Here is a 26,633-nt window from a genome sequence, read left to right on the forward strand (position 1 = left end):
CCGATAACTGTGCTTGATTCGTAATAGGAATATTTTCAGTTGTTATCCTTTGTAAAATAGAACCGCAATCTAGCCCACTAGAAACAGTGTAATTGAACCCACAGTACTGCCTAGATGAGATTAACCATAAATATCGTACTAGAAAATGTGCCTGATTTTAATAAGCACAATAACATTTATCATTTATGAATGGATATTATCTGCTAATAATATTAATCAAAATATATAAACCAGTATAATTTTGTATTTGAACCTATAGCAGATTAGATACCAGCAACTCTGTTTTCACCCACATATACTATTTAATAGTAACTAGTATTGAATTGAATATTAATATATTCTAACGTAGGCAGAGCATTGAACAGCCTATTCTTTTAGCTACATTATATTCAACCATCAATAGTGTGAATCTATACTTTTTGCAGAAAGGGGAAAATTTCGAAACAGACATATCATCCTCTGGTATTAAATATTCATTAGTATGAACTATAAAAATAAGATTTTTGATCCCATTTGGGCCAATGGTACTTATATAAATTGGGGACCAACCTATATGCAATTGCATTAAATTATTATTGTAATATTTGACCAGTCAGAATATTATAAGATTACTTAAAATTATCTTAATCCTGTCGGAAGGATACATTTGTTATTTTCCATGTACATGGGACATCACAATGTGCCATAATCACTAATCCACATCTTCAATGACAATACATCCAGACCTAACTTGATCTAATCCTACCACTAGGATTCCCTCAGATATAAAAGAATATTGAGATTATTGAATTAATTACTTATCTGAAGACTATGGATTAACAACCACATCATAGGTCTTTTAATATAGAGTTACTACTTAATCTTCAATTTTACAAGTGGAGTCCTAGCATTGTGATGTGCTATTCATATATTGCACTACAGTTATCCCCTTCATTTATCCCTAATTTAGGTTATAATTATTTCCTGTGGTTTTAATGGGATGGTTTTTCCATTATTTTAAATGCTCTAATAAAAGTTATATTTTAAATTTTGTTTCCCTTTAATATCTGCTACTTGCTGATCATTAATTCCAGCTCACAATAAGGGACCTTGAGTGCTTCGCAGTGTACATTTTTTGGTGGTCTTGTACCACCTTTCTGTGAAACTACAAGCTAGTACAAAGCACCTATTGTGTATTATACCTCATGTTGTTGGAAGGGCAGTATTAATACCTCTTCTTACCTAATTTATTCGTACATTAGGTACCTTTTATTCTAAAGTAGTGCCATTGGGCCCCCTTTTCTTTGTAAAACATTTATATAAAATAATTAACATCAATTTATTTCACATTAGTAAATACATACATAAAATGTCACTATTTGTTAAGAATACAAAATATTGTATTCACAATGATTACATATTTATATATATCGTGCTTAGCAAATCCTTAACATTGAACTGTTGTAGTTCCCTTTCGAGCCATTTTTTCTATACCAGTTTTCAGCCAGGTCGGCTTTGAATTAGTGACGGAGTGTACAATTGAAAACAATATAAATTTATCATCGGCTGTATGTGCCGATAAAAACTAAGTAACGAATGGGAGAGAAAAGAGTGTGATTAATGTGATCTTTTGTTTGATTTGAATGGAAATTGTTACAGATAGCCCACATTAGAAAATGATTATTTATAGACTCGGATTACAATGAGCAATATTATAGTATCTGTATCGTTAAATTCCAAGACTTAAAAGAAACTGGTGACAGATGGCAAAATGTGGTTAGTCTAAATTCTAACAGAGGTTCTTATATTTGCACACTTGTTAAGACACTATGTGGAAAACCTTAGGAAAACATAATTTATGCTTACCTGATAAATTTATTTCTCTTGTAGTGTATCCAGTCCACGGATCATCCATTACTTATGGGATATTCTCCTTCCCAACAGGAAGTTGCAAGAGGATCACCCACAGCAGAGCTGCTATATAGCTCCTCCCCTCACTGCCATATCCAGTCATTCGACCGAAACAAGCCGAGAAAGGAAAAACCATAGGGTGCAGTGGTGACTGTAGTTTAATTAAAATTTAGACCTGCCTGAAAAGGACAGGGCGGGCCGTGGACTGGATACACTACAAGAGAAATACATTTATCGGGTAAGCATAAATTATGTTTTCTTTTGCTAAGTGTATCCAGTCCACGGATCATCCATTACTTATGGGATACCAATACCAAAGCTAAAGTACACGGATGATGGGAGGGACAAGGCAGGAACTTAAACGGAAGGAACCACTGCCTGTAGAACCTTTCTCCCAAAAACAGCCTCCGAAGAAGCAAAAGTATCAAATTTGTAAAATTTGGAAAAGGTATGAAGCGAAGACCAAGTCGCAGCCTTGCAAATCTGTTCAACAGAGGCCTCATTTTTAAAGGCCCAGATGGAAGCCACAGCTCTAGAAGAGTGAGCTGTAATCCTTTCAGGAGGCTGCTGTCCAGCAGTCTCATAGGCTAAACGGATTATACTCCGAAGCCAAAAAGAAAGAGAGGTTGCCGAGGCCTTTTGACCTCTCCTCTGTCCAGAGTAAACAACAAACAGGTTAAATGTTTGACGAAAATCTTTAGTAGCCTGTAAGTAAAACTTCAAGGCACGGACTACGTCTAGATTATGCAAAAGACGTTCCTTCTTTGAAGAAGGATTAGGACATAATGATGGAACAACAATCTCTTGATTGATATTCTTGTTAGAAACCACCTTAGGTAAAAACCCAGGTTTTGTACGCAGAACTACTTTATCTGAATGAAAGATCAGATAAGGAGAATCACAATGTAGGGCAGATAACTCCGAGACTCTTCGAGCCGAGGAAATAGCCATCAGAAAAAGAACCTTCCATGATAGAAGTTTAATATCAATAGAATGAAGGGGTTCAAACGGAACCCCTTGAAGAACTTTAAGAACCAAGTTTAAGCTCCATGGAGGAGCAACAGGTTTAAACACAGGCTTAATTCTAACTAAAGCCTGACAAAATTCATGAACATCTGGAACTTCTGCCAGACGCTTGTGTAAAAGAATAGACAGAGCAGAAATCTGTCCCTTTAAAGAACTAGCTGATAATCCTTTGTCCAAACCCTCTTGGAGGAAGGACAATATCCTAGGAATACTAACCCTACTCCATGAGTAATTCTTGGATTCACACCAATGAAGATATTTACGCCATATCTTGTGGTAAATTTTCCTGGTGACAGGCTTTCGTGCCTGTATTAAGGTATCAATTACTGACTCGGAGAAGCCACGCTTTGATAGGATCAAGCGTTTAATCTCCATGCAGTCAGTCTCAGAGAAAGTAGATTCGGATGATTGAAAGGACCTTGTATTAGAAGGTCTTGTCTCAGAGGCATGGTGGAAAGGATGACATGTCCACTAGGTCTGCATACCAGGTCCTGCGTGGCCATGCAGGCGCTATCAATATCACTGATGCTCTCTCCTGTTTGATTTTGGCAATCAGACGAGGGAGCAGAGGAAACGGTGGAAACACATAAGCCAGGTTGAAGAACCAAGGCGCTGCTAGGGCATCTATCAGTGCCGCTTCTGGGTCCCTGGACCTGGATCCGTAACAAGGAAGCTTGGCGTTCTGGCGAGACGCCATGAGATCCAATTCTGGTTTGCCCCAACGGAGAACCAATTGAGCAAACACCTCCGGATGGAGTTCCCACTCCCCCGGATGAAAAGTCTGACGACTTAGAAAATCCGCCTCCCAGTTCTCTACCCCTGGGATATGGATCGCTGACAGGTGGCAAGAGTGAGTCTCTGCCTAGCGAATTATCTTGGAGACTTCTGACATCGCTAGGGAACTCCTGGTTCCCCCTTGATGGTTGATGTAAGCCACAGTCGTGATGTTGTCCGACTGAAATCTGATGAACCTCAGTGTTGCTAACTGAGGCTAAGATAGAAGAGCATTGAATATTGCTCTTAACTCCAGAATATTTATTGGGAGGAGTTTCTCCTCCTGAGTCCATGAACCCTGAGCCTTCAGGGAGTTCCAGACTGCTCCCCAACCTAGAAGGCTGGCATCTGTTGTTACAATTGTCCAATCTGGTCTGCGGAAGGTCATACCCTTGGACAGATTGACCCGAGATAACCACCAGAGAAGAGAATCTCTGGTTTCCTGATCCAGATTTAGTAGAGGGGACAAATCTGTGTAATCCCCATTCCACTGACTGAGCATGCATAATTGCAGCGGTCTGAGATGCAGGCGCGCAAATGGCACTATGTCCATCGCCGTTACCATTAAGCCGATTACTTCCATGCACTGAGCCACCGTGGGGAGCGGAATGGAATGAAGAACACGGCAAGCATTTAGAAGTTTTGATAACCTGGACTCCGTCAGGTAAATTTTCATTTCTACAGAATCTATTAGAGTCCCTAGGAAGGAAACCCTTGTGAGAGGAGATAGAGAACTCTTTTCTTCGTTCACTTTCCACCCATGCAACCTCAGGAATGCCAGAACTATCTCTGTATGAGATTTGGCAATTTGAAAGCTTGACGCCTGTATCAGGATGTCGTCCAGGTAAGGAGCCACCGCTATGCCTCGCGGTCTTAGGACCGCCAGAAGTGAGCCCAGAACCTTTGTAAAAATTCTTGGGGATGTAGCCAACCCGAATGGAAGAGCTACAAATTGGTAATGCCTGTCTAGAAAGGCAAACCTCAGGAACTGATGATGATTCTTGTGAATCGGAATGTAAAGGTAGGCATCCTTTAAGTCCACTGTGGTCATGTACTGACCCTCTTGGATCATGGGTAAAATGGTTCGAATAGTTTCCATCTTGAATGACGGAACTCTGAGGAATTTGTTTAGGATCTTTAGATCCAAAATTGGTCTGAAGGTTCCCTCTTTTTTGGGAACCACAAACAGATTTGAATAAAACCCCTGTCCTTGTTCCGTCTGCGGAACTGGATGGATCACTCCCATTACAAGGAGATCTTGTATGCAGCTTAGGAATGCCTCTTTCTTTATCTGGTTTGCAGATAATCTTGAAAGGTGAAATCTCCCTTGTGGAGGAGAAGCTTTGAAGTCCAGAAGATATCCCTGAGATATGATCTCCAACGCCCAGGGATCCTGAACATCTCTTGCCCACGCCTGGGCGAAGAGAGAGAGTCTGCCCCCTACTAGATCCGTTGTCGGATAGGGGGCCGCTCCTTCATGCTGTCTTAGAGGCAGCAGCAGGCTTTCTGGCCTGCTTGCCCTTGTTCCAGGACTGGTTAGGTTTCCAGGCCTGCTTGGATTGAGCTAAAGTTCCCTCTTGTTTTGAAGTGGAGGAAGTTGATGCTGCACCTGCCTTGAAATTTCGAAAGGCACGAAAATTAGACTGTTTGGCCTTTGATTTGGCCCTGTCCTGAGGAAGGGTATGACCCTTACCTCCAGTAATGTCAGCAATAATTTCTTTCAAACCAGACCCGAATAAGGTCTGCCCCTTGAAAGGAATGCTGAGTAATTTAGACTTTGAAGTCACATCAGCTGACCAGGATTTGAGCCATAGCGCCCTACGCGCCTGGATGGCGAATCCGGAATACTTAGCCGTTAGTTTAGTCAAATGAACAATCGCATCAGAAACAAATGAGTTAGCTAGCTTAAGTGTTCTAAGCTTGTCAATAATTTCAGTCAATGGAGCTGTATGGATGGCCTCTTCCAGGGCCTCAAACCAAAACGCCGCCGCAGCAGTGACAGGCGCAATGCATGCAAGGGGCTGTAAAATAAAACCTTGTTGAATTAACATTTTCTTAAGGTAACCCTCTAATTTTTTATCCATTGGATCTGAAAAAGCACAACTGTCCTCAACCGGGATAGTGGTACGCTTTGCTAAAATAGAAACTGCTCCCTCCACCTTAGGGACTGTCTGCCATAAGTCCTGTGTAGTGGCATCTATTGGAAACATTTTTCTAAATATAGGAGGTGGGGAAAAGGGCACACCGGGTCTCCCACTCCTTACTAATAATTTCTGTAAGCCTTTTAGGTATTGGAAAAACATCAGTACTCACCGGCACTTCATAGTATTTATCCAGCCTACACAATTTCTCTGGCACTTCAATTGTGTCACAGTCATTCAGAGCAGCTAATACCTCCCCAAGCAATACACGGAGGTTCTCAAGCTTAAATTTAAAATTAGAAATCTCTGAATCAGGTCTCCCCGATTCAGAGACGTCACCCACAGACTGAAGCTCTCCGTCCTCAGGTTCTGCATATTGTGACCCAGTATCAGACATGGCTCTTACAGCATCTACGCGCTCTGTATCTCGTCTAACCCCAGAGCTATCGCGCTTGCCTTTCAATTCAGGCAATCTGGCTAATACCTCTGACAGGGTATTATTCATGACTGCAGCCATGTCCTGCAAAGTAATCGCTATGGGCGTCCCTGATGTACTTGGCGCCATATTAGCGTGCGTCCCTTGAGCGGGAGGCGAAGGGTCCGACACGTGGGGAGAGTTAGTCGGCATAACTTCCCCCTCGACAGACCCCTCTGGTGACAATTCTTTTATAGATAAAGACTGATCTTTACTGTTTAAGGTGAAATCAATACATTTAGTACACATTCTCCTATGGGGCTCCACCATGGCTTTTAAACATAATGAACAAGTATCCTCTGTTTCAGACATGTTTGTACAGACTAGCAATGAGACTAGCAAGCTTGGAAAACACTTTAAACCAAGTTAACAAGCAATATAAAAAACGTTACTGTGCCTTTAAGAGAAGCAAATTTTGACAAAATTTGAAATAACAGTGAAAAAAGGCAGTTACACTAACAAAATTTTTACAGTGTATGTAACAAGTTAGCAGAGCATTGCACCCACTTGCAAATGGATGATTAACCCCTTAATACCAAAAACGGAATAATAAATGACAAAAACGTTTTTAAACACAGTCACAACAACTGCCACAGGTCTACTGTGGTTGTTACCCTCCTCAAACACGACTTTTGAAGCCTTTTGAGCCCTTCAGAGATGTCCTGTATCATGCAGAAGGAAGCTGAGTTTCTCTATCTGTAATTCTAGCTGCGCAGAAAAGCGCTAAAATAGGCCCCTCCCACTCATATTACAACAGTGGAAAGCCTCAGGAAACTGTTTCTAGGCAAAAATCAAGCCAGCCATGTGGAAAAAAACTAGGCCCCAATAAGTTTTGTCACCAAACATATATAAAAACGATTAACATGCCAGCAAACGTTTTATATTACATTTTTATAAGAGTATGTATCTCTGTTAATAAGCCTGATACCAGTCGCTATCACTGCATTTAAGGCTTAACTTACATTAATACGGTATCAGCAGCATTTTTCTAGCAAATTCCATCCCTAGAAATATGTTAACTGCACATACCTTATTGCAGGAAAACCTGCACGCCATTCCCCCTCTGAAGTTACCTCACTCCTCAGAATATGTGAGAACGGCAGTGGATCTTAGTTACTTCTGCTAAGATCATAGAAATCACAGGCAGATTCTTCTTCTAATGCTGTCTGGGATAAAACAGTACATTCCTGTACCGTTTAAAAATAACAAACTTTTGATTGAAGTTAAAAAACTAACTATAATACACCACTCTCCTCTTACTACGTCCATCTTTGTTGAGAGTTGCAAGAGAATGACTGGATATGGCAGTGAGGGGAGGAGCTATATAGCAGCTCTGCTGTGGGTGATCCTCTTGCAACTTCCTGTTGGGAAGGAGAATATCCCATAAGTAATGGATGATCCGTGGACTGGATACACTTAACAAGAGAAATTAAATATTTTGGATCCATCATATATTAATAAACAACATTATGATGTCCTTAGACTCCTAATTATCTTTGCAAGATTTATTGGAAAATCATATTATAGAAACATATTTAACATTGTATCATATCTATGTGTTATTATACACATGTTTAGAGAGGTTGTGAGTTTTATACATAGACAGCAATTTTTGTATCTTTATTTAGACCCCATTGAGTGTATGTTTTGAGAGTATGTATCCACCTTAGCTCTCTTTGGTCTGAGGTGGATACATACTCTCAAAACATATGCTCACTGGGTTCTAAATAAAGATACAAAAATTGCTGCCTTTTTATAAAACTCACAACCTCTCTAAACATGTGTATAACACATAGATATGATACAATGTTAAACATGTTTTCAAACCTGATCCTATATCCTTAGAATACTAGTTCCATAGCCCAAGGAACTGAGAAATCATGGGTCCAAGCTAGACAAAAAAATGAGTCTGCCCCCAACCTAATGTGAATTGGGGACGGCCCCTTCATGCTGACTAAAAGTCAGAGGAAGGCTTCTTGGATTGCTACCCTCTATTCCAAGGAAGGCTAGATCTCAGTGAAATCCTGGATAGTTCTGGCTTGGAAGTGGAAGACTTATGTCCCTAGAGTTAGATACACCTAGGTCTACCTTCTGTCCTGAGGGAAAAAAGGAACCAACTCTAAATAAGGTCCTGCCCAAAATTGGGAAAGACAGACTTCTGGATTTAGATGGAATATCTGCCAACCAAAATTTGTTACAACAAATTTTAAAATTATCTTCTATAATATTTGAAAATACCAAGTATGATACACGAAATCATAAATTTCACAGACATAGTAAGTATCACCTCAGATGAGGAAAATTAAAATATTGTATGTATGTAGAATAAAAGTGTCTAAAAAAATACAAGAAATTGATCATGATACATGAAACCACACAATTTGAACCAAAATATATAAAAAAATATTTTCCATTATGAGGAAAATAAGACATTTAGTCCCTGAAACATACAGGAAAAACTATAAACAACCATATGTTATATTCATAAAAACAAACTATGAAATAAAACTGACATCTTGTTAAAGGGACATAATACTCATATGCTAAATCACTTGAAACTGATGCAGTATAACTGTAAAAAGCTGAAAGGAAAATATCACCTGAGCATCTCTATGTAAAAAAGGAAGATATTTTACCTCACAATTTCCTCAGCTCAGCAGAGTAAGTTCTGTGTAAAAAGTTATACTCAGCTGCTCCCAGCTGCAGGTAAAAAAATTAAAAAAAATGAAGAAATGAACAGCAGCCAATCAGCATCAGCAGTGCTGAGGTCATGAACTCTTACTGTGATCTCATGAGATTTGACTTAACTCTCATGAGATTTCATAGTAAGCTTCCTTTACCTGATTGGTGAAATAATATGAGAGTGCACAATGCTAGTCCCTTCAGATGTCCCAGGACAAACACACTAAAATGCTGCTTAGAAATCCTTTACAATGGGAGGTGGCTACTGAGGAACTTTTGAGGTAAAATATCTTTCTTTTTTACATAGAGATGTTCAAGTGATATTTTCTAGTCAGCTTTTTACAGCTATGCTGCATCACTTTCAAGTGTTTAAACATTTGGGTATTATGGCCCTTTAAGTATTCTATATGCCCCATAGTGCAGAAATCTCCCCAAATGAAAGAGATTGAATGCAAAAGGATACACTTTAAAAAAAAGTCCAAGTATTATCATGAAATAGCCAGTAGATGGCGGTAATACCATGAAAGTTCAGACTTTGCAAAATCTAATTACTCAAAGTAAATATCAATGAGGACAAATAAATGTTTAATAGTCCTCTTGCAAAAATCTCCCAGAGAAGAGAAATGTTAAAAAACACTCACAGATAAAGAATCTCCCCCTCTCTTCACCTGAAGCGTCTATCAAATACACTTTAAGTTTAAGAAACTACAACCGCAGTTCAACATTTTTATTTCCTGCACTCTAGCTAGTCAGATAGGCACTAACAAGACACATTCTGTTGTCTACATAAAATGCAAAAGAGAGGGAATGAGATTATCAAAGCTCTAAAAGCTATTACATAGCTATCCATACCAACTTTTTGCCCATGGAAAAAGACCACTCACTGTCATGAGGGAAAAAGGCTCGGTCCGGAGAAGCCGGTAGTAAGAGTATACACAAACCTCCTGTCTCCCAAAATAAACGGCAAAGTCCATCATTAAAGCGTAACCTCTTACCTCTTTAATGTCAACATACATGAAATAGATACAATGAAAAGCTGACATTGTAGATCAGAGACACTGACCTCACAATAATACTCTGTAGAGATAGCCGGCTAGATGAACAGTTACAAAAAAGTTCAAGTCACCATATTGTGACCGTTAAGTCAACAAAGCAGGATAGTGCATAAATACTAAAAAGACATTCTATAGCAATACTATCCTCAGTACTTCTGAAGAAATTTCTGACATAAAATAACTGCATTATAATGCAGGAATGAAACCTCATGTCCAATCTTACCAGGACAGAAGCGGAGAAGTGTGCCATTAATTAAAATCACGCTAAAAATTTCCAGCCTAAAAATCATATCTCCGTGTAGGAGATCAGAGGCAATTAAAGTAAAATTAGAAAAGAGGGCTCCTAATTCCTTAAAATGAAATAGGAAATAAAACCCCTACCTTCAGAAAAGGTAAAAAACAGGCATAGGCGTGAGAAGTTACACATGTACCCCATACTTTATAAACCTGGGTCTCCATACTACCTGACCCTTCATAAGGCTCTAGAGGGCGGCATCAAATATCATTTATATTTCACTGGATTACCCCAGGAATTTGCTCCACCGCAAAATCCCCCAAATTTTAAGGAAATTCATAAAATACAAACCCTCTTAAAGTGTGACAGGTCCCACCAGGTCCCTGATTGTCTGGTCCTCTGTCAATGTTTAAAGAAATAAATAATAAAGTACTTACCCTCCAGGGTTTTCTGCTGTGGAACAGTTACAGCAGTTTCAGGTTTGTTAGCCTCATCCGACCACTGACACGGACCTGAAGGTAAAAGAAAGAGCAGAGTAACTAACCCTGGCTTTTTATTAAGGGGTAGCAATTATGTTAGAAATAAAGCAAAGACAACCTCGCCGCTTTCTAACTGCTAATAGCCACCATTAATCTTACTAAAGAGATTGACATGGACACAACATTGCCCCTAATCCTTGCTTGCAGGGATAAGTACCCTATATATTCAGACACCATCTTCGCACATACTCCATTGACAAAGGCAAAGAAAATGACTGGGGATTATGGGTAAGGGAAGTGACACTTAACAGCTCTGCTGGGGTGCTCTTTGCCTCCTCCTGCTGGCCAGGAGTTGAATATCCCACTAGTAATTGGAATGACGTTGTGCCATAGGAAAGAAATATACTTTTGAATATATTCCCTTAAAATACCTTCCAGTATCTTTCCCACTACTGATGTCAGGCTTAATTGTCTACAGATTCCTGGATCAGCCTTGCTTCCTTTTTTAAAATTGGCACATCATCAGCTTTACACCAGTCCTTAGGTAGTAATGCCTGAGGATAATGAGTCTTTAAAAATTAAAAGTAGAGGTTTGACTATGACAGTGCTAAGTTCTCTTCAAACCCTTGGATGTTTTCCATCTGGACCTGAAGTTTTATTCACCTTTGTCTTATCCAGTTTTTAATTGATATCATCTAGAGATAACCCAATTATTGGTATGGGCTTGTATATTCTTATTAACCTGAATAGGAAAAGAACATGACTGTGTCTGCACATGCCAGATGCACATTTAATGGGACTAGCATTCTGATTAACTCTTTACAGTGGGGTGTGAATACTTAGGTAGATATCTTCCTTTTTTTTCATAGAGATGCTAAGGTGATATTTCCTAGTCAGTTTTTTACAGATATACTGCATCACTTTCAAGTGCTTCAACATTTGTGTATCATGTCCCTTTAACAGAACAGCTGACTTTGACTGAACTGATAATGAAAGAGGAGAAACATAATCTTTCCTAAAACTGATGATCTCTTCTACTGTGAAAACCAAAACAAATTTAGACTATTCTCTATTCTTTAGACTTAAGGATCCAGTGCCTAAGCAATTCGTGATCATGTTTTACAAGTTGAAGAATTAAGCTTGAGACCAAAGATTGGTAAATGGGAAAGTTACCACCAAGAGGAATAAGTCAACACCCTAAGATGCATTTGAAAAAGAATATGGAAGGGTCAGAACCTGCTCTACTGAAAACCGGGTCTCTATCTCCCCCATGCTTTACATTGACCACTCATTTGAATAAAAAAATGCATTCCCTTTTTTGAATAAGGTGTCACTTGTCATAGTAATGGTGATAACCTATAGCACTAGGCACCTATGCAATGTTATAAGTCACAGCTCATCTGAAAGAGGTAAAGAAATGTCACTTGTTCGCTGGGACACCAGTGATTTTTTTTCTTTACAGAGCTGCCATTATCCTTCCTTTAACAGCAGGAGTATTAGACAGCTCATTTAAAAGAGGTGAGTTCCATATTTTAAATAAGAGGATCACAAGAACCAATAATAACTGTGATCACCTGCAACAATAGGCTCCAGGGAAATTATTTAAATGGATAGCCTCTATCTGCACCATAATCATACTGTATACTGGGAAATTAGATCCCTATTTAGAAAATGGTGAATTATTTTGTTCGAATATGGGGCCCCATGCTTTTGGTCATTGGTAGGCATTTGCAATTCTCTACATCAGAGCTTTCCAAACTTTTCATGTTGGTGACACACTTTTTACGCCTACATCATTTCGCGACACAGTAATTCAGCTGTACTAGCAAACAGAAGGTTAAACTAACTTGTTTTAAGAGATACGGACACATACATAAATGATATAATAACTAAATGTATTTACAAGTAACAGTTTGTATGTGCAAGAATTAAAAAAAGTTTAATAACACCAATAGCTACTTACTATTTTAATGGGCTGTATGAGGTTGATGGGATGAACACAATTTCTGAATATTTGGTGGAATATTAGATAAAGACACTCGCATTTCATCATCAAGCATTGTTAAGCTTCCACTTCCTATCCATATATCAAGAGCAGGAGCAGCAATGCACTACTGGGAGCTAGCTGCAAAAAAAAATGCCACTGACTTCAGCTCAGCATTTAAGCTGCCGCCCTCAGAGCTCTGTGAGTCCGATTGACAACTGCCTGCACTACAAACACACTGCTGTCCCACTCACTGACTACACAAGCCGATTAAGGAGACTACACGTGCAGCCAGGAGCCAATGTGCTACCAATGGAAATAGTTTCAGTTCCCACTGAGCTGCGCCAATAGGTTAAGATGATCTGTGACCCCCTAGGTATCAATCACGTGTCTTGTAGCAGGCAGGCGGAAAGTCAGAAACCCAAAAAAAAATTTACAAAAATTTGTGCTGAAGCAGGGACACACCTACATACTGCTGCCGACACACTAGTGTGTCCCGACACACAGTTTGGAAAGCACTGCTCTACATAATGTATTTACTGCATGAGGGATTTGGGCTCCAAAAGTGAAATCCCATGCCAATTATACAGCAGGTGGGTGTAAATTACTGTATACTAGTATCCGAGTGAATAGCCAATCCTTCCTTCACCCCATACACACAATTTGAAGAAAGACCCTTCATTTGAAAGAGACATTTATCTTTAAAGTTATGGGTCCTGTATCAATCCTCTCACCAGCCAAATGATTTTCATAACAATGGCAAATATGTCTTAGCACCTGTCCTAATTTAAAGGTTTTTGGAGGTTCTGGAGAAGCCCTTATCACTGTCTTAGAGGTGAGTCCTACCATTCAAATATGGTAATCATATATACATAGCTGGCAAGTCACGGTTATTTTTTTTTTGTTGTTGATGGAAAATATTCTTATATATATATATTTTATCTATCTATCTATCTATCTATCTATCTATCTATCTATCTATCTATCTATCTATCTATCAATCTACAGTATATATTATGATTTTACAATAAACGCAGGCAATATTGTGGGAATCTGATGATTCCCCAAAAACATAAGGTACATAATATTAATTAAAAAAAGAATATTAAGGTAAATAAAACTCTAGGCCCAGATGGAATACACCCAAGGGTGTTAAGGGAACTTAGCACTGTTATAGACAAACCTCTACTCTTAATTTTTCAAGACTCATTATCCTCAGGTATGGTACCCAAGGATTGGCGAAAAGCTGATGTGGTGCCACTCTTCAAAAAGGGAAGTAGAGATGATCAGGGAAGCTATAGACCAGTTACATCAATAGTGGGGAAGATATTTGAAGGGATTATAAGGGATTATATTGATGATCATATTCGTGTAAACAAGATTATGAGTTCTAATCAACATGGTTTTAGGAGAAATAGATCATGTCAAACTGGGTCTGTTTTCTTTAGAAAAAAGGCGCTTAAGAGGTGACATGATTACTTTATATAAATATATTCAAGGCCCATATACAGAGATGGCAGAAGCTCTGTTTATTCCAAGAAAATTGTTTGTGACCAGAGGTCACAATTTAAGGTTGGAGGAAAGGAGATTTAATCTCCTGCAACGGAAACGTTTTTTCACTGTAAGAGCAATAAAAGTGTGGAACTCATTACCAAAGGAGGTAGTGAATGCCAATACCCTAGATACATTTAAAAATTATTTGGATACATTTCTGTCTATAAACAAAATTCATGGATATGATTGCTAGTTTTAAATGTGTCACCTTTTAGTGGGATTGTTTAAACTTAACTGAAGCTTTTTGTATATATTTTAGATTTGTATAAGTTGAACTCGATGGTCTTCGGTCTTTATTCAACCTCATCTACTATGTTACTATGTATAATACATCCGTATTCATCAAATGAAGATGGAAGAAATTAAAGTGCTATAAAACTGCAAAAAGAAAATGCTCTAATAAGTAAAAGCATTTTATTATTGCACTATTGTTTGTATACAACTGTGTATTTAACCCATGCAAAGGGATTAATCACATAATTAAAGTCAACTCCTGAGCAGCAATGCACTATTGTAAGATAAATACATCTGGTGAGCCAACGAGAAGAGAGAAATGTGTATAGCCACTAATCACCATCTAACGCACCTACAGTAAGTGTAGGATATGTACATATTATTTTCAACAAAGGACACCAAGAGAATGAAGTAAATTTAATAATATGTTAATTTAAAGTGCCTGTGATTAGTAAGTTGATCATCCATAGCAACAATGGCAGACAAACTGTTTGGTTGCCACTTAATATACTACGGTATCTATCATATCACCTCTTTTCCATCCTATAAGCTATACACATTTAAGTTTGTAAGCTTTATTTTTTAGACCACATAACATTTTAGTAGCCCTCCTTCTGGAGATATGATCAACATTATGATTCCTGCTGCAGATACCTCTACCTATAAAATTAAGCATTCAACTGTTGTTACTTGGTGCAGTACTGCAATGTTTCAAAGCATCTGAAATAATAAGTCCTATTTCTCTCTTGTAAAAGTCAGAGAAATGTAATTGAGTCTGCAATTAACCTTTGGATTTTTATTTCCTAAATTCACAATTTTGCACTTTGAACTTAAGCTTAGAGTAATTTTTTCCAATCCTCCAATTTTTTTATTTTGCTTCTCCTTTCATCCATCCCCCGAAACACTACATTTATTTAGACACTCTATTGTCTATCCATAAGCTAGCATTCTACCCGCTTCACAGTTTTTACGTCTAGACTAAGGAAATACAGTTTATGAATGAATTGTTTGAGACAGTATCAGATGCTTTGCTGAAATCTAGATAAGCTTCATACACTGCTCCACCCTATCTAACATTTTAAGCAATTAAATCTTCCGGATGTAAAACCATGTTGTTATTGGTCCTTTAAATTGTAGGTCATAATTATTTCCTTTATAAGAGTTTCCATTGATTTCCCTACTAGTGAAGTTAAACTGACAGGCATGTAGTAACCAGTCTTCCCTACTGCCCTTTTTATGGAGAGGTATACTATACTGCCTAAAGTATGTGGACATCTTACTGTCACACCTATATGAGCTTTTTGGATATACCGTTCCATAACCATGGGCATTAATATGGAGTTGCACTATTTGTGCATTCAGCTAAGAGTATTTTTGAGGTCAGATACCGATGTTGGACGAGAAAGTCTGGCTTGTAATCAGCGTTCCGATCAGGGCTCTGTGCAGGCCACTCAAGTTCCTCCACACCAAACTCGTGAAACCATGTTTCATTAGCTTTGCTTTCTGCACAGAGGCACAGTCATGTTGCCACAAAGTTGGAAGAAACTGTCTGTCTTAAATACCACTGTATTATGTACCAGTAAAAGGACAGTATACACTACAGACACAATAACATATTTGTAAAGAATCTCCCCCCGGCAATCCTCCTGCATCATGTTGTAGTTTGAACTCCATATAGCATTAAACATAATTTTGTATTTTTTCTGCGGCATCTAGCAATTCCAAATAGTCACCAAACTCCTCCATCCTCCACCATCTCCATCTAGTGTTTTTGTTTTTAAATTTTCTTATACTTGTGCACGTAATTGTGGATGATGTAGTCTGTGAGCCATTGTGCAAGCGCAGTGCGTGTCTCTTGCAAATAGCGGAAGAACAGGGATATTCTAATAATAAAGGACCTTTTTGCTTGCGTCAGCTTTGCTTCACATTTTTGTCTATGGAACAGCAACAAACACTATTATAGAGTACATATAAACATTTATAGCATAGAATCTCACTCAAATATACACAATGCTCCACATGACCGAGCCTGCACGATTATATATACACGCTTCACATACAGTGAGGACCATGCGTGGTATGGGAGGAGTGTGACGGCCATTTGAAATCGCTACAGAAAAAAAATGCTAAATTCTTTTTAATCCTATATGGAGTTCAAACTACAACATGATGCAGGAGGTTTGCTGGAGGAGACTCTTTACAAATATGTGAGTGTGTCTGCAATGTAGACTGTGTCTTTAATATGACCCTTCACTGGAGCTAGGGGGCCTAGCTAAAACACTAAAAAACAGCCCCAGACCAATATTGTTTCTAAACTGAAGATTACAGTATGCACTATGCATTCCGGGTAGGTAGCATTCTCCTGGCCGGCATTCACCACACCCAGATTCTTCTATCAGACTGCCAGATAGTGAAGCGTGATTCATCACTCCAAAGAAAATATTTTCTCTGCTCCAGAGTCCACTGGCAGCATGCTTTACCCCACTGTAGCTGAAGCTTGGCATGTTAATGTGAAGCTTGTGTACAGCTGTTTCCAATGTACAGTTGATGTGGCTTCTAGTGGCAATTAGTAACCCTGTAGTGAGTGAGGAAACAGATCATAGGCAATTTTTACACAGTACGCGGTTCACCCCGCTCTGTGAGTTTGCAAGGAAAACTACTTCATGGCAGGGTTGATGTTGTTGCTAGACTCTCCCACTTCACAATAATAGCGCTTACAGCTGACCAAAACAGATCTAGTATGGCAGAAATTTTTACAAACTGACTTGTGGCAAAGGTGTCATCCTATGATAGAACCATGTTTAAAGTCAATGAGCTCTTCAGTTTGTACTGACAATTTTTGATCTATGGAGATTTCATGACTATATATTTAATTTTATGCATCTGTTAGAAATGGGTGTGGCTGAAACACCTGCACTTAATGATTAGTAGGGGTGTCCACATATATCTGGCCATAGTGTACTGCATCAGCTATTCTTAAATAACCTGGAACAGCTGTCAATAGTAACAGATCAGCTAATGGGTTGTTATCAAAAATTGAACTTCCTTTTCAACCATTTGATGATTACAACCTAGACCCAGAGACAATTTTTTTTTTAACTCTAAATGCATTTCATGCACCTCCCTCTAATTATGGTTGCCTATATTTTAGAACCTAGGTTTCATTGAATGTATCTGATGGGAGATTCACAGCACATGTGCAAATACATCAACACTGGAATGCTCTCTGCTCTGGGATATTTCCTATCATTTCAGCTTGATGCTGGGATAAGAAGACTACTGGACAAGTTTGGTCTAATAGTGGAATATCCCACGAGCATTACAGTAATTATACTCACATTCTAATCCATTAGAGCTTGCAGTAAGAAAACTATTTAACTTGGGTAGTTTTTCGCGTTCTTTTTTATGGCAACAAAATTCTTTAGAAGCCCATCCATATAAATTAGTTAAGATGCCGGACTTACATACACAGTATAAAAACTGTGATTGGTTAAACACACACAGCTTTTTTTGTTGGGATCTCTACAGATGTCCAGAGAAGCAAAATATACACTGCTATGGTAAAAATAAAAACACAGAGGCTAATTAATTCAATAATTATGACAGCTGTCACAATGCCAGTTCATGGTGTTTACAATTAGTGTGTATGATTAATAATTTTATAATTACATTTTTTTAAATCTCCTAGAAGAAAATCAACATTCTGTGATTTAAGCTATATTTGTACCATTTTTTTCTGAGTTCAAGTATATCTTAGCAGCCTTACATACAGAGGCATTTGGCTTAAATATACCAAATTCCAAAATACATAAAATATGAAGAAAAAAAAAAAGATTTAAACAAACTTACCGAAATATGAGAAGAAATAGAATGAAGTCTGAAGAAGAAACGTACATACATTTCACGAAACACCTGGTATAATTTGGATGGCTCATGGTAAAGAAAACACAAAGGTGCAACTACAAGGAAAATAGAATAAAACACAAACCTTCATTTTCTACGTAAACTTAAGATGTAAGTTTTGGATTCAACTCTGACCTTTTTTTGCTAAGCCAACTAATTAACGATACACCAACAATGGAGAGCTAAAACTAAATCTATAAAAGATTACTTACTAAAAAAAAAAGTAAATACAAATGGAAAAAAGGGTCTTATATAATAAATGCACCTAAGTAACATCAATGCAATGTGTATAAAATAGCTTAAAAACTGAAATAGTAGCAGAATTAAAGGCTAAGAACAGATTAGATTCTAAGATCATGTACATAAATAAATTTACATTATTTAGTATAAATTAAGCAAATTATTTTTCTTTTTCATCTGTAGTAGCATTAACCAAATTAATTTGGGTCACTTTCTGGGCTGATGGCCATGAACATGCAAACACATTTAAAAAGTTGTAAAAACAATTTATGCTTACCTGATAAATTAATTCCTTTTATGGTGGTATGAGTCCACAATCTATTAATCCTAGGAAATACCTTCCCACTAGGAGGAGGTACAGATTCCCAAACCCCAAGAGCTCTATATAACCCCTCCAACCTCTATGGTAGTTAGTCTGACGTACAGCCAAGAAAAAAGAGGTAGGAAAAGAAAAAAGAGCTAAATAATATAGAACCTGGAAAAAATATGTGTCATAAAAGAAAAAACATCACCAAAAATCATAACACGGTGGGGGTCTCATACACTCTTACTACCCTCAAAGAAAAGAATTAATCAGGTAAACATAAATTATGTTTTCTTTCATAAAAGTGGTAAGAGTTCATGATCCATTACGTCTGAACCAATACCAAAGCTGTGGCGAGTCCACAAGTAATGAAATAAAGTAGTGCAGGATAAAAAACATATTTTTTCCATAAGGAAACTGAATCCACAATCTTCCAAAAAAAAAAGAGACATTATATAACAAAACCCCCACATAAAATAACCATCAGGCAAAAAAATGCTAAAATCACTGCCTGAATAATTTTCTGCCAAGGTTGCCACGAAGAAGCAAAAAATGGAAGAAAATAAAGAAAAAGAAATAAGAAAGACCAAGAGGCTGCTAGCCAAAATAGGTCAACAGAATTCCATGAAGTCCAAGAAGAGGGAACTGAACTGGAAAATGGGCAGAAAAAACTATTAAAGATGGAGGCTATCCCATCTTCAAGCATGTCAATAAAAACATAAGCTCCAAGCAAGAACCAAGAGAAAGCACATGCTCTACGGCCCTGAATAAAAACAGGAATATGAACAAACCAAAGTTTGTTGGAAACTTTCAGTAGCCCCAACATAGAACTACAAGGCTATCACAATAACCAAAACGAGAGGAAACCTCTCTTAATAATTCTAAAAATAGAACATAAAAAGGAACAACAAATTTCCAAAAATCACCTTATCCTAAAATATAAAAAAGTTAAGGAGAGAACAGATGGATCAGAAACTTTTATAACAGAAGAGATGGCCAAAAGGAACAAAAAACTTCCAAAAAAGAAAGCTTAAAACTACCCCATGCATAGTCTCAAATGGAGGAGCCTTTAAAACATCAACACCAAACCCAGATTTTAAGGTTGAGAGTGGTATAACAGCTAAACTTGGGCCAAAAAAAATTAATAAAAAAACAGGAAAATCAGATAGATCGCAATCTTCCTAATAATAAAAAACCCTAAAAAGAACAGAAAACTGTCCTTTCAATAGGCTAAGAGAAAAGCCCTTATCCAATACAAACAGCACAAAAAAATTCTGAAAGAATAGCAGCAGAAGTCATATTCCAAAAACATTAATGAATAAAAGGGCCTAACAGACAATATGAAGAAAACTCCCTAGACACAAGCTTCTAAGCCAGAAACAGAGTCTGAACCACAGTCTCTAAAAAAAACAGTGCTTAAAAATCAATCACTCAAACCCCATGCTATCAGGCTGAAAGATTTGAGATCTGGAAAGAAAAAATAGTCCTGAAACAAAGAAGCGCAGGCTATTGATCATCTGAATCACATCTAGAAAAAAAAACCTCTCAGAGGCCAGACAGAAACAATCAGAAAGACTGAAAATTCCTCTTGCTTGAACTTGAAAGTACTCAAACTCTGCCTGAGGATCCCCTGACCTCGCAAGGTACCTATGAAGTTTAGTCGAAATGCTAACAGATGCATCTCTTAGAGACCCCATAAAACTATAATTTAATTGAAACCAACATGCTGGTGGAGAGACAATACACCTGAATGCAGAGAATGCCTACTAAGAAAAAACAGACAACAAATGGCTTTTGCCTATAAGAGAAAGCCATACACTTCCCTCAGGGCTAGAGAACTGCAAGTCCCCCCCCCCCCCCCCCAAATGATTGATATAAGCCATTACAAAACCAATGTCTGTAAGAAATAGGCAATAGAAAATAGAGGCCAACTCTGAAGAGCCCTTAAAAAAGGACAGATTTTAAGAATATTTACTGACAACCTCGCCTCCAGAGGAGCCCAAACCCCTAATACTCTCAGAGACTCCAAGACAGCCCCCCGTCTAAAGAAAACAGACCAAGAAGGACGAGCAAAGAAAACCTCTGCTAAATGAGCCAATGATTCAGAAACCAGACCAAAATTCCTGAGAAAGCTGAGAAAGATCCCTGCATCACAGGCAATGCAAACAAAGCTGAAAAAGATTAATAGAAAATGGACAAAACAGAGAAGCATCAGATGCTACAATGAAAAATCCAAATACTCCCACACAATAAACAGCTGAGGGGAAATGAAGAAACTGAAGAATAATGCAAGCTAAAAGTAACTTCAGTCTTCTCTAAACAGACAGAGAAAACCTAATCGATATTGAATCCATATGATACCTCAAAAAGAAACCTTTGCCTGAAAAATTAAGGAACACCTTGGAAAAAAGATCTTCCAATCATGCAGTTGAAGAAACAACAACAGACTGATGAAAAAAAGAATCTGTTAAATAAAAATATAAGAAGCAGACAAAGAAACACTACAACACCCTGAGTTCTGTTAGACAAAAGGGCACCCAGAATCTAGAAACAATTCTATGAACTGAAGCATGACCAAATAATAAAGCAATAAACTGCAAATGCTTGTTAAAAAGATAAATATCCCTTATTGCAACAATGGAACTGAAATAACCATAAGCAAATTACAAATAGAGAAGGATGTGTGGGCCATTAAGGCCCATTCCAAACTTGGTTTTTAGATAAAGCCAGATAAAACTAGTTTCTTAGAGAAAAAAAGCCTATAGATCATAAAGGAACTAAAAATGATTATTAGTTTAGATATACCCCTTGACTAGTGTTCTGAAACCTTCAGAAACAGAGACAGTAATAGAAACAATTTATTTTCCAGAAAGGAAGGAGATAAAAGTCTAGATTTAAAAACACCGTAATAGCAGACCAACCATCAAATTCTTTAAAAAGGCCTGCCAATGACATATTTCTGACAATAGTATAAATAATGACAGAAATAGGGGGGTGGAGCAAGCTCTGAAGCTGAACGGTCGCATGCTGCCATAGCTCCGGCTATATATTACTTATATCTACATATTTAGCCGTTCAGCTCAGCTAATTTTCTGTAACTATCATGTCTGGTGGTCCACAGAGCCGGAATACGACACCCAGAGACTGAAACAGATGCTGGCAAGTGAGAATAACCCACATCTTTTTCATGGTATTTAGGGCCGGAGTTTCTCAAGTGTGGCCATATTGTGGCCCACGTGGAGACCTACTATTGGAAAAGCCTAATTATGAGCGACAACTCCTGGACATTCTAAATGATCAGTTTATACAGTTGGAGCAGAGATTGATCCTAGAGCTTACTTCCTATGATGTAGATCCCAAGCAAACATCCAGAAGACACGGGGCACAGATGTGGGAGCTGACTCAAGATTCTCCCAGGAGGATCAAAGTAACTGAGATCGAAATGTCCCAGACCACTGCGGAGTCTGCGAGCACAAATAATCTGCCTACTACATACCTGGAGACTACACCACCTTCTGATGCCCCAACTACCCCGCTTTATAATGGAGCGGAATGGCTGAACAGAACATACCACCTAAGCAGCGGGATCACAGAAGCACCTACCTGGTACAATTGCCCTTTCATGCCTGATCTGGCTTGGCAACTCCTGAGGGATTTGCTTGTGCGAGACGGTCTCACATCTGGAGCAGCAGCGGATGGCGGAAAGAGCAGTAGTCATAGTGCAGAGACAAGCCTGATCACACAGAGACTGCATGTTGCGCTCCAACCTCCTGATATGGCCTATAAAATTTGTTTGGAGTCTACCCTAGAAGCGGACTATGCCTTACATGCTAGGGATCAAATTTGCCCTATTTTGCGATGTGGGCAAGCATTAATGTTTAACGCAACCGAGGGGCACCGACCCCCATGACGTGGAATGGGTTAAATGAGTGGCCTAGAAGAGTAGAATCTGGAAGCGGGAGACCAGTCTGGAAAAGGCTGCAAGCCCTCAGAACTGTTCTTTTTCGCAATATTGATGGATTCTCATTCCACTTTCCCCGTACCCCTCTTAGAGCTATTGTGCTTAATATGTAGGAGTATAATAATTTTATACATCTGGTATGCTCTATAGCTAATGATGTGTCGCCCGGCTAGAGTATAGTTCACCAATAATGCACATATATCTCTAAAGGGCTATAGACCATAGTTTAGTGTTAATGGTTTATTACTCTTCATCTTTTTTCTCCCGCATTCCCACATATTATCTACCTGTCAATTTTATTGCTTTTTTGTTTTTAGTTATAAATCACTGAATATATTATTGACTAACGCTCCTACTAATATCTCTGGAACCAAGTGGCGAGATACCATATTTACTAGTTATATAATACGTTATATACTGTATATTTGTTTCGTAATTTCCCTATGGTTCTTGCACCCAGACCTGTCTGGGGTTAACTTCCTATGACTCTGGGGACAGAACATCTTCCTGTGAGTGCCCGTGAGCAACCAGGGCTGAGCATGTTACAGAGTCATGGGATGTGTACCCGGTCCGGTATGAAAGTGCAGTCCCCTTCCGTGTTTTGTATATGTCTAGGGTGATTACATAAGCCTGTGCACCCTTCCCTTGTTCCTAGTTTGTTTGGATTTGAGAGCTTGCATTGTGTGGCTGTTTTAGGGTCCCAGGTATTGGAAAGGACCTTGATGTGGTACCTGGGTTTGTCCCATTTGGCCAAAAGCTATAACTAACCTTTCCATTTTTGCTTTTAAATCTTAGCTGAGAGCTTGTAAGTGAGTGCTGGACTTTCTCTGTGTGATATATATATATATATATATATATATACACACAATATGCATAGTGCATTTTCTACTATATCAGTTGCTGGTATATTGCCCTTTTTATTGCCCCAACATCTAGTTTATGCTCCCATGAACTATACATACACTATCAGAGACCTAATACTTTTTCCTAGATTACTTAATAATATTGTTATAGTTGCTACCGGTAGCACTCCAAATTTTTTATTTATTTATATACCATACATTTAAGTCCCTATGCAACTTATACATTAGAAAAAAATTCTGCATAGACAGTAAGCAATGTTTATAATCACTACAAGGCAAACCCAACCCATCACTATCCTACCTTCTAGGTTCGACCAATTGTTTTCTATATTAGAACTCGTTCTGTTTATTATAAAGTAAGCGATAAAAGGCTATTTATCATATTTATTTTATATTAAGCACTGTGAACTATGCTATAATTACTGATAGCCCCATTAAGTTGATTAATGATAGGGTTAATCCACCTGCCGCCTGGGTATAGGGCCCATACCCGGACGATAAGGGGTAAATACATGGGACCATAAATAATAAATGTTGTTTTCACAATCATATAATGATATCTTAGCCTTAAGTTCACATAGACCTTCTATGCCGTTTATTAATAAACAGGCTTAGGTTCCTTTGCTGTATTCTAGAATGTTGGATTATGTTAAATATATATATAACTGCGTATTAGAAGCAGCAGGTCTTTACCTATGTGCATATTCTCCCCATGTTAATTAGACTCTATGTGATAATTGGGGTTTGGTGAAACTGTGTGTTTTGTTACGTGTTTTGCTTCTTGAGCTATCTATACACTATTCATAATTTCTAATTTTCCTCAATAGTTGCATTTGGCGACTGGTGGATAGTGGAACTGGAATGTATATTGTACTCTTCTGTCTAATATCAGTTATATCTTTACTGGCTACATTACCCCTCCCTTAGATGTATAGGGTAAGCTACTACAGTGTTACCATGGGCCAATATGCATACTTGGTAGCATATCAAAAAATAGAAACTACCTCTTAGATATGCCACTCTCTATACCGAAATTTGGAAATAGTTTTTCTTTAGTCCTTTTAACTCTCATCTACTTTAATTCAGCTGCAGTCAATGTGTTATCCAAAGCTGACATGAGTCTTTAATATACCCATGTTGTAAACTAATAGCTCATAGGTCCTTACTCGGTACAGTATCTCTTAGTTTCTACTGTGTTTAGTTATGTTATGTATATGCCAACTAAACCCCTCCTTATATAAGCTTACCAAATAACTCCACTACTTTACCTCTCATAATGCCACCTCACCACTCTTGACCTCACCACGCTTGACCCCCCCCAGCTACTGCTTACCAGGTAAGCATAGGAAAATGCATCCTTCGAAATTACTACTTCTTTTTGTCACCCCCATATTCCCCTCCAGTTCAAGATCATACGGGCCCATGAGCGGCCCTTGCCTACTTTCTGGGATTTATATTTCACTAGCGACCAATCTAAATTAAAAGGGGACATCTAGTTCTATATATAAACGAAAAAATGAGGAACCACTATATAAGGTCACTCTCATTACACAAATTATCTTATCCTAGGTCCCCCTTATGCTGTAGAATTGTACATTATCATACTATCACCCGCATGGAATGCTATTTATTGTACCTTTTCTGCTATTGTGTGCATTTTAATGTATGATATAGTGTAATACTGCTTGTTTATGTTTTTGAAATTCCTCAATAAAACATATTTAAAAAAAAATAAAATAATGACAGAAACAGGAAAGAGAGAGAGAAAGTGAGAAAAAAAGAGAGAGAGAGAGAGAGAGAGAGAGAAAGAGAGCAGAGGGTCCTGAAAAGGAGTATATGGACAACCCAACAAGTCCATGTGACAAATGTGGAAGGCTTGTGACTAATACCTAACAGGTGAAAAATATGCCACCTTCCATACTTCAAATACATCTCTCCATCAAAAACTGTACTATGAGGGAAATGGATCTCAACTCAATATGAGAACCCCTTTCACTGAAGAATGAAAAGCATATCTTCATTCTTTACCTTCCTCCAGCAGACTTGGTTTCCAGTGAGGTGGGAGGGGTTTTAAAGAGCTCCTGAGGTTTGGGAATCTGCCTCCTCCTAGTGGCAGGTAAGAGTGATTCCCAGGAGTAATGTATTGTGGACCACCTTTATGAAAGAAACTTGTTTAAAGTCTTAAATCCAATATGTTTTTGAAGGTTTTTTTGTTATTTTAAATGAGGTAGCCAAAAAGGCCTTCTATAAACTAGAGGCTTTTTCACTAAGAGACAGTGTCACAGCCGAAGTGGGTATAAACCCCATAATGTTGTATTGTCTTGAGATACCTCTGAGTTACAGGATAGCCTATACCAGGAATCCTAGAAAAATGCTAACTTCTAAACAATGGAGGATTTCTCTACGGTCTAGAGACCTAAACCCTTAAAGTCTGTAACACTTACTTAAGTAGAGTGCAAAAACTAGGTACGTTACAAGAGAGACATGAAAAACAATAGTCGAGTATCCATAGCGAGAACGGCATTTCACCCTCTAATATGTTAGGTTGCAAAGTTAGCCAAAAAAAACTTTCTTCTCCTGTATTTGAAGGTAAATTATTAAACTTTGGTTTGCAAAGCTGTTTAGCTGCCCGGAAAATCATAGGGTCTACATGTATATGATAAATCTTTAAATAAAAAGGGTTAACTCTTGACTTTTCAGGACCCTGTCTGTCAGATGATATCTTCCACTGAGACTGACTCAGAGACAGAAAAGTCAGAATCCTGACCAGATACAACAGAACTAGATAAAAACTGTTAAAAACCCATAACGTAAGACAGAGAAGAAATATATC

General features: G+C 38.1%; 1 protein-coding gene across 1 annotated transcript in view; it reads right to left on the minus strand.

The window, feature by feature from the left end:
* The window catches only part of TBC1D19 (TBC1 domain family member 19), an 885,000-nt gene that overhangs the window by 76,706 nt on the left and 781,661 nt on the right, over nucleotides 1–26,633 (minus strand). The window contains exon 17 of the mRNA XM_053704075.1: nucleotides 18,379–18,488. Within this exon, the coding sequence (XP_053560050.1) occupies nucleotides 18,379–18,488 (110 nt within the window). The remainder of the gene's footprint in view (nucleotides 1–18,378; nucleotides 18,489–26,633) is intronic.

Source organism: Bombina bombina, chromosome 2 (genome assembly GCF_027579735.1).
Source record: "Bombina bombina isolate aBomBom1 chromosome 2, aBomBom1.pri, whole genome shotgun sequence".
Classification (NCBI taxonomy): domain Eukaryota; kingdom Metazoa; phylum Chordata; class Amphibia; order Anura; family Bombinatoridae; genus Bombina; species Bombina bombina.